The following is a 14,825-nucleotide window of genomic DNA, read 5'->3' as shown; positions in this document are numbered from 1 at the left end:
GATTTACGAATGATTCTGAGTCGATTATTCATCGATAAATCATATTTTGACCTGATTTCAGTTTTAAGCGTACCGAGTCGAATGTTTTGACGAACCGAGTCATATGTGATACGTGAGTTATGTATTTACATGCTATGTGAATTACGTGTATATGTGGGTCATAAGTCTTGTGTTTGACTGTTTTCCTTGTGTGTGGCTATCGTATGGGTAAACGATAGGCTTTTGACGCGTAGTTCGTCGAGTGGTTATCGATTAGACAATTAAAGTTCTATATTTTAATTATAGATGCGGATCATTCGAGTTGATCAAGACAAGATGTTGGATAAAAAGTGAGATGGAATGGAAGTGGATATCTGGCTTCTAGCAATCGCAGGAGCAGCATATCAATAAGGTGTTGAAAAGCAGGACGGAGATGTCTTGAGACAGAATGTCCGAATAGATGCGTCTTTGCGAGTGTGACTAACTGCTTAAAACCCAAAGGCAAGTACCCCTGACTTCACTTATCATTCAAGTGACGTTTATTTCGAATTATATTATGCAAGTATTGCTTTCCCTATTCTCAGTTTAGAATTGATAAACGTTTTACATATCGCTAAATTAAATGATTCTGTTTACGCAAGTACCCCCTGCTATTCTATATTCAGAATAGTCAAGTGATTTTACTTATCCAATTACTGGATTTATAAATGTTTTGGATTTTGAGAAAAGTGATTTGGTTGTGAATATTCCTACCCAAGTTAATGGGGGAATAAAATTATTTCGGGTGTCGAGTATTATGACCCCTTTTCAATAAAAGGTTTTGAGATTTGATGGTTACTGGTAGCGTAAGAGGCCGAGGCACCGGTCCAGCGTGAGCTATTATACGGAAGTGCAATACAGAAGTGTAATATCTTACAAGGCTAGTTATGCCTTTTTCTGGCGCCCTATAGGTACCGTATGTCTTCGGGATACGGGTAGTACCTATATTTACGGTATACTGCGGGATACCGGTGCTGTTTCATGACTGATCATCAGGAACAGCATAGTGCATAATTTGGTTCCAATCGAAATTATTATATTGATTTTGACATCTTATAAGGAATGATTTATTGAGTATTTTATTTTTGGATAAAAGATGAAATGTGGTTTTGATTCAGTTTCTTATTTTGCTTATACTTACGTTATTGTTAAATATCAAAGGTGGTATTAGTATAGATGATTGATGTTGACTTCAGTATGGGTGTTGTGAGCATCAAAGTTCGTATTGATATCTAATTTGATATAACAGCAAAGTAAGTATTAATTTGAAGAGTTCGGTTTTGAATGAGTTTATGATCCACTCTATAATCATTGTTTCATGTTATTGTTGTTTACGATATTTCCGTAAACACTGTTTTACGAGGTTTATTCTCGTCAAGATTCAAAGTAGTGCTGAAGCGTTTCGCTCACAAATATCAAAATGGTTTTGAATACGATTAAGGAATCAATTCTGGGATTCCTCAACTAAAATTTTATGATTCAGCAATTATGATTTCTAAATGATCTGCACTGATGCAGATGTTAGTTTTTTTATCAAAATGACCCGATATTTACTATAATGAACTTGCTGAGCATTTCTTTCGCTCATACTTGCCTGTTTTTAAATTTAACCTCCAGTGAGGATTAGCTTGCGCTGTTTAGCTGTGTAAATCGAGGAAACAAAGACGAAGCTTTTTGGAAGGTGATTGATCCAGGGTTGCGGGCTAGTGTAAGTTTTATTGTGTAAAGTTGTTTATATTATATTATATTATAGTTGTGTATTTTATTTGGGCCTAGTATACTTCATTTCGAAGTTATACTAGTGGGTTTAGTTTTGAGTTGGTATTTGTTGAAAAGAGTTTTAAAAGAAAGTGAAAAATTATTTGTGGAATTTTGATTTCTTGTTTCTAGAACTGTAACCTTAAAAGATCTTGGATTAGTTTGGGGTCATAAATGTTAAATATCTTCCACTGGCATTTATTTATTGATTTAATAGATTATTTTGGATTGAGGTTTTATAGTGACGACCAAATCCTCTGACCCCGGATTTGGGGGCGTTACAAATGGCAATAGGAGTGGCATGTCACCGCCATTCCTGAAGAGCTTTGGAACTCAGTTCCATAAGAGGTTCACACAGAACTTTTGTTCTTTTCAATGGAGTACCATCTCCATCTTGATAGGTTGGAAGAGGAAAGGAGAGAAGCTCTCCGTCAGCAAGAACGGATCATCCGCCTTGCAATACTCTTTGTCAACAGTAGAAGGAGCTAGTTATTAGGTCTTCTTAGACTAGGACTAAGGCTGTTGATGTTAAGAATCGTAGAATAGGACTATCTTGTAATTTTTGCATGTAATTGATAAATTTCATGAAATGTACTCATCTGATATATCAATGAAATTTTCTTTAACTGCAAGATTTGTTCTTTGTTTCTCAAATTATGTGATTGTGCATGTTTAATTGCAATTTATTATTCTTTACTTCATCGATTTTTAATTTTATTTTGTGATGAATGTTTTGATTAAATTCTGTTGATTTGAGGAAACAACTGAGGAACAAGTTCCCATATCAGAACCTGTTGTTGTAGAAGCTGAGAAGGTCTTTTCTCAGAAAGATACTGTAACTGGGAGTTCTAGGCCCCTCAAAAGGTTTAGAAAGTTAAATTCTGATGATAAAGCTCCTACAGTGTCTCCACCTTTGAAGAAATTGAAGAAACAGAGAGCTCACAGGGACATAGTTGAGTCAGATTTAGAGGATGTTGTGGAAGCAACTAAGGAAGGGGGTCAGGAATCTCTGATCCCAACAGAACCAATTGTTATTGAATCACTTCCTTCTGCACACCCAGAAACTGCTCAAGACAGAGTGCCTACACCTCCTGTCTCACCTATAATTGAATAAGTACATACTGAAGACCCAGGTACAAGTGCTGAAATTGATATTCATAACTTGATTGTGCCTGAGGTTTTGTACTTGGAAGCTCCAGCAATTCAACTCACTCCACCAACAACACCAATTTTGGATGTTGATCAGAACTTGGCTGCAGATCAGAATTTAGAGGATGATGTTGAAGCCTCTATACAATCTACTATATATATAATTTTTATGAATACTGGACTGGAAGGGAATTTGAGAAGTCTTAAGATATGGAATTATAGTCTAAATAGAATCGCCTCACATACTGCTATTTTATCAGAGGATGTTGATACTGCAGGATCTGCAAGTTCTGATGCTGCCAATGAGGAAACTATTGGTGAAGCTGCTACCAATCTAAATCCTACTGCAGCTGGTCCATCAGGACATGCACCTCGACAAATAGTTAATAAAGCTGATCTAATCAAGAAGTTTGTTAAGGAAGCACCGGTACCTTGGAGTGAAACTCCTAGAGGACAGGAGTGGACTAAGGAATGGAACACAGTTAGTTTTGTTCCTTCTGAAAAGATTCTTGCTGAGCATCTGGAAAAAGCTGATGAAATGCTGATAAATGATGATTTCAAGGCACAGCTGAGAGTTACTGTATTGAGTACTAGGCACCTTCAAGGTCAACACTCAACAACTCATGCCAAGGTGAATAAAATTCAAGAAACCTTAATCCAGGAAGATATGAATATGAAACTTGAAAAGAACATATTTTTCAAGCATGCCTTTGACAAAATTTCCTACATTGAGAAAACTCAGGAGAAGCAACAAACTCAGATTGATGAAATTCTAAAGAATCAAGCTTCTCAGCAAACTCAACTCAATGAGATCCAATCCTCGATGGAATTGCTTGTCTCTCTTCTTTTACCTGCTGATGCCAAAAAGGGGGAGAAAGTGATTAAGTCCAAATGCAAATCTATTCAGACATTGAAGGGAAAGGATGATCAAAATAATGACCAGGGAAACTCTGATAAGGGTAGAGGTCAAGGTCAAGGCAAAGGATTTTCATCAAGTAAAGCTAGAATTACAAGTCAAGGAACAAGTTCTGATACTGGGAGATAATAAGTTCTGATACTGGTAAAAGGATAAGTTCTGGTGAACATCTAGAACTTGATGAAGAAATTTCAAAGCAATTATTTCTTAAAGAAAATCCAGGAATGGACTTCAGAGTCTAAAGGAACAAGAAGCTAGACTCAAAGCAGAAGGTGTCAAGACAAAATCTAAAGCTTCTGTTGTTGAAAAGAAATTTCCAAAGCCTAAGGGTATTATGATAAGGGAAAGAACAAATTCTGAGGCAACCAAAGCCAAATCACAAGTGGAAATTGATCCAAGGTCCAAGGGCAAAGAAAACGTTGATGAACCTGTAAAGGTTTATATGCCAGTCATGGATGAAGAAATAACTGAAGAAGATGATAGTCTTACTCTGATGACAAAGAAGATTTCTCAAACAACCTATGACATGGCTCATGTTGTTCAGAGTCAAGATGTAGTAAGTTCTAATATGACAGTGAAGCAAGCAACCTTTAACATAGCTCAAGTTGGCTTGATATCAGAAGATAAGGAAAAGGAAATCTCTGACATTGCTCATGTTAAACCCTTAAAGATACTCCTACCAGGATTCACCAAAGCTAAACAGACTCAACCTTTGAAGACTGCAACAAGTGGTTTTGAAGCAAGAGTTGTTACAGGAAAGGAAGCAAGAGATAAATCTAGACTGGGTAGTTCTGATGAAAGAAGAGTACATAACACTACCAATGATCCAACTTCCTTAAGTGAACCAGGTGTTGGAGCAACTCCTGAAAGATTGAATCGACTTGAATCTATACAAATGGTTTACCATACCTTTTTAAAAGAACATATCTTGTTATATTTTATGACAGATGGAAGCGTATACCATATTGAAGGAATTTACGGATGAGCGGAAGCGTGAAATAAAAATTATTCCGTAAAAACCATATACCGTACATATAGAAAAACATATAAAAAGGAAAAAGTGAGGAATCGAAACCATACCTCGTGAATCGAAGCTTTATAAAATTGGAGTGCTAGCAGTTGCTCCTCAGTGTGTGAAGCACTCTACCGGTATCCACCAAGAACGATCCTCTTCGATGAACCTTTTTATAAAACTGAGCTTTTATAAAATGGAGTTTTGAGAGAGAGAGAGAGGAAGAAGATGGAGGCTAGGGTTTTCACAAAACCAAAATTGTGTGTCTTGTGCAAATGAGCCATCCATCTCATTCTATTTATAGGACTCTCCTAGGGTTTTATAATATATCTTTATATATTTTAACCCCCACATTTTATCTTCATAAAATGCTTTAATAATAATTAAAACTATTTTAATCATTATTTCTTTTTCTTAACTATTTAGAAAAATAATTCTCTCTCTCATTATTCATCAAAAGAAACATTCTTTTATGGTGTGACCCTGTAGGTTCAATATTATGCCGGTAGTAGAAATAAATAATAATAAACTTTTTATTAATTACTTATATGAATATTAAAATTCACTAAATATAATTAACTGATTAATTATATTTATTCTACATCGTGAGTGATGCTTCTCAACATATCGCGACTATCCGGATAATATGAATTCACTGCTTAGAATATCAAGAACATGTCAGTGACTAGTTACCGTACAATGAATTCCTTCTACCCTTATAATATCTTGATTAAATACAAGGCATGGATCTTGTGTCAAGCCTATGAAATTTAATCATATGATTTCTTATTCATAATGCAAAGTTCATATTAATGCAAATTAGAAACTCCTTTCTAATTTCATACACTCTGGCCAGAGATTCCAGAACTCGCATACTAAGAATAACATAGGATATTCTCTTCCTATACTGGAAGGGGTAGATCCTCTATTGACGTTAACTATCTCTATACACAAATCCCTATGCCCAGAATAGACCTAATGGATGTCCTTGAGACTAAGGACTAAACCAAAGCACAGTTCATTATATATATGTTAGATATATTTGATAATGTCATGGCTAATATGTTTTATGTTTAGCTTTCAGATCTTACGTGAACAGGATAAATCAGTACTTAACTGTTGATCAGTACTTATACTGGAAGTCAGGACTTAAGGATATCAGTACTTATATTATCAGGAGATAATCATCAGAAGATAGATATCAGAACTTAAGTGCTGAAGGACAATCATATAAGGACAGTAGCTGATTAAAGGAAAGAAGATTGAGATAAACATAAGAAGAGATATGCATGAAGAAGGAATTCCGTGAAGAATGGAATACTTGGAAGAAAAGATATCTGATTGATATATTTTAGGAAGCAGAATTATATTCCATATCAATTAGCGATTATCTTGTAACTGTGTAGTATATAAACACAGACATAGGGTTTACACTATAAGTGTTATCGTTATTAGAAAAGATTATTCATTGTAACCCTAGCAGCTCTCGTGATATTTGTTCATCACTGAGAGGTAACAGTTCCATACTGTAACAGAGTTTATTGTTTCAATAAAGTTTGTTTTCTGTTACTTAAGTTCTTAAAGTTCGATTTGAGTGTACTATACACTGTATTCACCCCCTCTACAGTGTGTGTGTGTGACCTAACAATTGGTATAAGAGCCTATCTGTTAACTTACATACAGTTAAAGATCCAAACACAATCATGTCGGACACAGAAACTCCAACTAAGCCTACCACAACTGAGGAACCACCAAAGACACAAATTCAGAGTCGGTATGAGACCATCAGAGTCCCCATACTGAGACCATCTGAATATCCCATATGGAAGGTAAGGATGACCATGTTCCTGGAAGCAACAGATCCAGAATACCTGGATAGACTCAAGGAAGGTCCTCATAAACCAACCAAACTCGCTGTTGCAGTTGCAGGTGAAGCAGCAATGACCGTACCAAAGGAGAAGAGTGATTATACTGCTGAGGACATAGCATCAATTGCTAAGGATGCTAAGGTACGACACTTACTGCATAGTGCCATTGATAATGTAATGTCAAACAGGGTAATCAACTGCAAGACTGCTAAGGAGATATGGGATGCTCTGGAAACAAGGTGTCAGGGAACTGACACAATTAAGAAGAACAGAAAGACAATACTCACTCAAGAGTATGAACACTTTGACTCAAAGACTAATGAGTCATTGAATGATTTATATGATAGATTTGTCAAACTTTTGAATGATTTGTCATTGGTTGATAAAGAGTATGATCTTGAAGATTCAAACCTTAAGTTCCTGTTAGCTCTTCCTGAATGCTGGGATTTGAAGGCAACGAATATAAGAGACAACTACAATCTTGATGAAATAACTCTTGACGAAATCTATGGAATGCTCAAGACTCATGAGCTGGAGATGGAACAAAGAAGCAAGAGGAAAGGAGGAAAGTCAAGGACAGTTGCTCTTAAGGCTGAAGAAGAATTCCCCAAAGCAGCTTCCTCAAAGAAATACAAGGGTAAAGCTCTTTTCATAAAGTCTGATACTGAGTCATCAAGTTCTGAGAGTGATGATGACTCAGATTCTGAAAGCTTGCCTGAGACTGATGCTGATGAGGAGATGATGGTTGCGAAAGATTCCATCAAATATGTGGACTATGTCTCATGATGGAGGTTATCGTTATGGCCAAGCAACAACAAACATGATCGAGAGTTTCAACTGACTTTTATGTTCTGCTAGATTCCTGCACGTGACTACAATATGGAGTACATATATTATCGTTCTGTCAAATTAGTTACACAAAGACGAACTCAAACATTTTGTGACCTTCAAAGTGGCCATATTTATTGTAAAAAGTAAAGGGAGTTATTCGAAATTAGTGGCTAAGTTGTTTGACATGCAATATGGATTGGAAACACTATATTGAGACATACCACCATCTATGAACTTTTTGCAAAATGTATAAGTATGAATTTAATCTGATGCTTAATCAAGCATATTGGACATATAGTGTTCTCGTTGCTGATGAAAATACAAAGAGGAAGAAGAATAAGTGTGGAAAAAGAGGTCAAAGCTCACGTATTCGAGCTGAAATCGATAATCCTCGAAAAGTAGTAAGTTGCGGACGATGCAGACAAGAAGGCCATACAAGACGCAGTTCTCGATGTCCACAAAACGGTCAATAGTTTTCAATATTCACTTAAGTTAAAATGGTTTAATATTGTATTTTATATTTTTTGTGATGTTTTTTATGTCCACGCAATGTATTTTATATTTCAATGTTAATGTAATATATTTTATTTTAATGTGTAATGTTTAATCTAATTTTAGTTATATTTTAGTAAATTATTTAATAATTTAATTCACACAAAAAAATAATTAAAATTAACTAGTATATTATTTAATCATTTTTTAAATATTTATCAAAAAATATAGTATAAGAATTGCATCCCGAATGTGACTCGTGTGGATGTATTAAAAAGAAAAAGAAAAGTCATAAAAGTGTGATGACCTGGAACAACAAGAAAATAAAGTTGGGCACTTTAGGAACTTGAATGAAAAGGTGGGCAGTTTGAGTAAGTTGAACTCAATCATGGGCACAACATGAAAGGATTAAGACTCCAAGATGCACCGGTCAAACTTGTTAGTTCAATTTTATTTGTGAAAACCAAGACATTTATTGACCTGCTATATATTATATAAGTTTACTTATTTTTTTTAAAAAGTAGTGTATATAACTGATTTAAATAATTTTATCTATAAATTAAATCAAATCTAACTTTTAAACTTTTATGGGCCTGCTATATAAGTAATTGGCAGTTTGTAACTTACTTTTATTTTCATTTTTGCGATTTGGGTCTACATTATTTTCTCTGTCAATTAGCACCCCATAAATTTAATTTCGCTTCTATTTGTCCCATATTGGCGACTTTCCATCCAAGATGACCATTAACTTTAACAGAATCAGGGGCATTTCAGTAAATTACTAATTAAAACAGAAGAAAATAAGAGTATTGGCACTTTGTAACCCATTTTTTTGGGCATTTTTCAATTCGGGTCTATATTATGTTTCCTTGCAAGTTGCACCTTTAACTTTAAATTTCACTTTGTTTAGCACCCACTTTTATATAAGGGGTAAAATCGGAAATTTCTGGTCTCCAAGAACAAATCGCCGGATCCTTAAATTTCCCGGTCCAAACCAACAAATAAATACATTAATCGATTACAAATAGGGCTAAGCAAAACCGAATCAAAACCGAAAAACTGAACCAAACCGTACTAATTCGGTTTGGTTCAGTCCTGATTTTTCAGAAATTTGTTCTATTCGGTCCGGACCAAATAGACCGAAATAAAATCGGCTCGGTCCGGTTCTTTTAAAAAATATTTCGGTCCAAACCGAATAGATCGAATAGACAAAATCATAAATACTAAAATTTATATTATATATTTTACATATATCTTAAAAATTATAATCATAATATTTAATTTGTAATTATATTTATACACCGGTAGAACTCTACATATCACTTTACTTTAATTATATTTTAGAGTTCATATTTTTAGGTTTGAAATTTTTATTGTAATTTTATTTTTTTTTTTAAAAATTCAGTTTGCTCGGTCCAAAACCGGACCGAACCAAATTATTTCGATTTGGTCTGGTCCATAATACAATTTCGCTCCGGTTTGGTCCAAGAAAAAATGATAATTCGGTTTTTCAGTCTATACAGTTCGGTCTGGTTTTGGACCGAACCGACCGAATGCTCAGCCCCATTTGCAAATAACAAGCAAAAGTTATCTGTAATATCAAATTTCGTGAAAAATGCCCGAAAGTCAAACCCCCAATTCGAAATAAGAATCATATATGGAGTTTAATTTTTTATTTTAGCGAATCTGGATCGGCCTATTAAATATTTGCACCATTTATAATTGAATTTTTTTTATCTGATTGAATCCTGGATCGAATATTTAATATGCTGATCCATATCCGCTAAAATAAAAATTAAACTCGATTCTAGGATTCTTATTTCGAATTGGGAGTTTAATTTCCGGGAATTTTTTATTAAATTTGATATTACAGATAGCTTTTGCTTGTTATTTGCAATCGATTCATGTATTTATTTGTTGGTTTGGACTGGGAAATCTAAGGATTCGGCGATTTGTTCTTAGAGACCCTAAATATCCAATTTTACCCCTGATATAAAAGTTAAAAATGTTCATGGGGTGCAAAACAAAGCGAAATTAAAAGTTAAAGGTGCAACTTACAAGGAAACATATTATAGACCCGAATTGAAAAAACGCTCAAAGAAATGGGTTACAAAGTGCCAATTACTCTTATTTTCTTATGTTTTAATTAGTAATTTACTGAAATGCCTAAAGTTAATGGTCATCTTGGATGGAAAGTCGTCAGTGGGGTGCAAATAGAAGCGAAATTAATTTTATGGGGTGCATGTTGACAGAGAAAATAATCTATATCCAAATCGCAAAAATGAAAATAAATGTGGGTTACAAACTGCCAATTGCTCAATTATATTTTTCAAAATCTTAAAATTGTGCAAGGATTTTTTTTTTAATAAAGACACTCTTAATAAAGGTCTAGTTATATACTAGTTATATAACCATATCTATGGATAAATAAGATTATAATGATAACAAAAGATATTAACATTATGAAGTGTAAACCCTCAGGGCTAGTATATAATTCCACTTTAATTGTCACATTTGAATTTGACTCAATTAAATTGACTAAAATTTTACTAGATTTAATCTAGTTTAATATATAATTTTTAGTTTTTTAAATTAATATAAAAGTAATGTTTATTTTATGTTTAAAAATTAGTCAATTTGATTTCAATAAAAAGAAATGTCACTGTAAAATGGGATGGAGAGAATAATTAAATTGGTTGAACGCGCTCGATTTATATAGGAATAAATCTTTGAAAAATAATTGCAGGATTTGATGAGTTATACGATGACAGACGATCACTGTGATATATATATATATATGCCCTCAAAAAAAAGGGAAGAAAATCTTGGGGACAGAAGCTAAAAAAGAGAAGAGCATAAAGCGTAGGTGCACAGATATGATCATATGAATCTGTATAAAATCTCATATTACAGCTATGCAAAGTCATGACACCTTATTTAATAAGAGGGATTCATATATATTTGAGAGATCTCAAGAGCATATCAAATCGTATCAGAGTAGCTGAACAAAGGGTTGGTGTGTATATATTTTATAATTTGTAGCACAATCAACAAACATTAAACTAGTAAAACAAGCTAGGAGGGTGATCATGGGTAGCAATTATTTTGGGGAGGCAAATCTTAGGAATGAAAGATATGGTGGTGGTGGAGGAAGTAGTAGCTCGTCGTCGTCATCATCAAGAAAAGGGAAGAAGAAGAAGAACGGAAACAATAATTCCGAAAAGCCCAAACAACCACAAAGAGGTTTAGGTGTTGCTCAATTGGAGAAGATTAGGCTTGACAGTCAAATGGCTGCCTATAATATTAATTCCGATTCCATTAATCCTACTTATCCTATATATTTTCCTCATCCTCAGGTTTGTATTCAGCATTACTTTGAATGATTGCTTGTCTGCCAATTATTTTTATTTATTTTTAATTTGTATCAGTCTCTGTGTGTTTGTGTGCAGGCATCGTTTTCATATGCTTTGGTTGTTTTTTTTTTTTGCAGGAGGATATAAGAGTAGAAAGGCCTTATGTTTCAACGTCATCATCGCTATCTCCATCGCCCTTCTATACTTCAACCCAGCTGCCATCTTTAACTTCTTATGGATTCGATGCTCCTCAGAACTTAAAGGTAATAGCTTCAACCCGGCGATACACCGATTCCGTTAATATTTAGTTTTTTTTTATTTATTTCGTCATATTATAATTTTAAAATTATAATAATAATAAATTTATAAAAAAATAATAGAATAACTTGTGATCGTAGTTTAGTAAAATAAGTATACTATATCTAGTAATTTAACAATTTAATAATTTAACGGATATATAACACTATTTTTTATTTTTTTTATTAATAGGATAAGTCGTGATTGTAGTTTAGTAGGAGAAGTAGACTACGTATGTAGTAGTTTAATAATTTAGTAGTTTAGCGGATATATAACACTATTTTTTTATTTTTTTAATAACCAAAATTAGGGAGTAACCGTTGAGCCAAATTATATCTCGTTCCGGTTATTATAGATAGTATAGATCAGTATTAAGCATCAGTTTTACAAATTGGATCACCAAGGTGAATTAAATTTATTAAAATTAGATAAGCAACAAATATCGATGTGCCTCAGTTCAAGTATTTTAAATTGTTAAGAGGGGGGAGGGAGGGCTTATTATGTGCCTCAGTTCAAGTATTTTAAATTGTTAAGAGGGGGGAGGGAGGGCTTATTCAATCTCTATCTGATTCTCTCTCATCCACCATTTATCTAAAATGGGTAGTACTTAAAAAAAATTAAATTATCATTTTTTTTGCCAAGCTTTTATTGAGTTGCATACAAAGTTGGTTCACATGAAAATATGTGTATCATTATTTACCAATTACCTGTAGACAAACATCTATATTTAGAGTTATTTGTTTTTCTTTATTTTGGGTGTTTCTTATTTTCATTTTGTTATCGTTATCTAAGTGTGCCCTTAATGAGCAAATATAAATGAACTTTAGAATGCGGTAAAGATGATGGATAAGGGTGACCCTGAAAGAACATATTTCAGCCATGGCAATTCCCAGCCTAGACTTAATACAAGGTGCGTGCTTCTAATTAGTATCAACTTTTTCCTTATAGCTAGTTTAGTTATGCTTTCAAATGTATGTAGATCATGCAGTTTTAGCAAGTATATTGGCTTTTGATTCTTTAGGAATATGCGGAAAACTAGAAAAGATTCCAAGCTACATAGGAATTTGTTTCATTTATGGAGTTCTAAACAATTTGTAGTAACTATTTTATATTGCTATATAACTTCCACCTTCATACTTTAAATTAATTTGATCAGAGCGCTGTTAGTGTATACTCGAGTTATTTCAAGGCACAAATTGACTTATAAGACCACATACATTTGCTATGTGCATGGGGTGTTTGTGTACGTATATTACATGCTTAGAGTTGCATAATCACTACTTTCATCAAAGAACTAAGGTTAAAAAAGACTTCCCACTAATTTCTAAAGGCTCAATGAGTTCAAGTTTTTTTATACTCCAGTAGGTCAATCACGCTTGAGAGATGAGACTAGGTTAATTAGTAATCCTAGTTCCGGTGCCAGTACCATTATGTGCACAACTTGTGGTGAAGTGATCAATTTCTTTTTGTTGCACAACTGATGCATTGCTTTATTTCTCTTTGAACTTGAGGTAATTAGGTGCAAGATGCAAGTATTAGTACTAATTACTCCATAGATGCAATTCTGGAGAACATGTATTTAAACTTTAATGCTGTGTACCTACATCAGGTGGAATGCAGGCAACAATACTGTCCCTGGCGACCAGAATTCTATACAATCACAGTTGACTACTAGACAACTCCTAGACCTTGAAGCTGAGGTTTGTTTGTGCACGCTTGTGTATATAGCCCCCACTGTGTGTTTAGGCAACTACATTTATGATTCTTGAGCTAGAGTTGTATATATACGTACATATATATTTTTTTTCCATTTATTTCATTATACAGGAAGCAACAGGAAAGAAGAAGAAAGCTCGGTGTGATTCGGTGGGGTCAGGAAGTGCAGTGTCAGGATCAAGTAACAGCGAAGAGCTAGATCTGGAACTCAGACTTTCACTATGATCTCCACTTCGTATGTTAATTGTGATACATTATTGGTTGAATTGGAAAAAATCGAACAACGAATATAGACAGTAGCCTATCTAGATTAACTTTGTGCGTGAAGCAATGGTTTTGGATTGTGCAAGTTTCTGAATGAATTAGCTTTTCAAGTGATAATGAAATGAATAATAATTTGAATTTCCTATTGAGTTTGTGTGAAGCCTGCTGGCAACCAGCAACCAATCCAGCATGGAACTTATACCGTGCTTTCGAGTTAAAATCAGGAGAGAAAAAAAATGAACGTAAAAACAAATTTTAAAATTTGGTTCATAATCGTACTCTCGAGTTTTTTCAGGATAGAAGAGAAAAGATTGACACAGAAAATTTTTCAAAATTTTCCACCCAAAAATTGGATAATTTGGAGAGAAGCTCTCACATATTTTTTAATATATTTCCCTCCAAATCAATATTTTTAAAATTTTCTCTTCTTTACAAGAAATAACTTGGGAACATCTTAAAGAAAATTTTTTACTTCTCTTTTTTTTTTTTCTCTTCTCTTTGGTTCTCTTCTTTCATAAAAAAACTTGGCATAACAGCGTTATTAATGCGGATGGAAAACATACATTGCATCGGGTAAGTAAACTACAACACCATCATGAGCAATATATTACATGATTCTCAGGAGATATATCAATCATCATCATAAGTAACCTATATATTTCATCAAAAAAAAGTAACCTATATATTGTCCGCATTGCCATGGTTTTTTTTGTCGCAGCTTTTTGTGATTGCTATATGTTGGGTTGGTCCGGTACAATGTAATGCACCTGATCCTAGATTTAATTACTATGACTACTAATCCTATTTTTGCATATGCAATACATAATTCATTTATCAACTATATATGAAACATGCTTACATTTATTTATTAAAATTTAAATGCTTTTCTCTACTGATATTGGTTACTAATACAAATCCAAAAAAATCAAAACTTTAGTTTTTAACAAATTATGGTGTTGCCTAATAAAATTTTAAATTCTTATAAAACTTTAAAAAATTAGGTGGCTACTGCCATCTCCATCTCGTTTTGGATATTGAGATTCGAAGCTTGTTATATAACATTTGGGGGTTGAGTAATTTAACGAGAAAAAGAAAAAAAAAGTTATCTAGAGGCTAGAAAGTTTGAGAGAGCTGCCTCACCACACTCTATA

The 14,825-nt window shown here is 33.6% G+C and overlaps 1 protein-coding gene across 1 annotated transcript; it reads left to right on the top strand.

Moving 5' to 3' along the window:
- Nucleotides 1–10,914: 10,914 nt before the first annotated feature.
- Nucleotides 10,915–13,779, top strand: LOC141723384 (protein SPEAR1-like). The gene is made up of 5 exons (XM_074525167.1): nt 10,915–11,400; nt 11,535–11,660; nt 12,522–12,604; nt 13,304–13,394; nt 13,522–13,779. The coding sequence occupies exons 1-5, from the start codon at nt 11,134–11,136 to the stop codon at nt 13,633–13,635; spliced, it is 681 nt and encodes a 226-aa protein (XP_074381268.1). The 5' UTR covers nt 10,915–11,133; the 3' UTR covers nt 13,636–13,779.
- Nucleotides 13,780–14,825: the final 1,046 nt, after the last annotated feature.

Source organism: Apium graveolens, chromosome 5 (assembly GCF_009905375.1).
Source record: "Apium graveolens cultivar Ventura chromosome 5, ASM990537v1, whole genome shotgun sequence".
NCBI lineage: Eukaryota > Viridiplantae > Streptophyta > Magnoliopsida > Apiales > Apiaceae > Apium > Apium graveolens.
The sequence above is the reverse complement of the archived record's forward strand: the minus strand, read 5'-3'. Positions and strand labels throughout refer to the sequence as shown.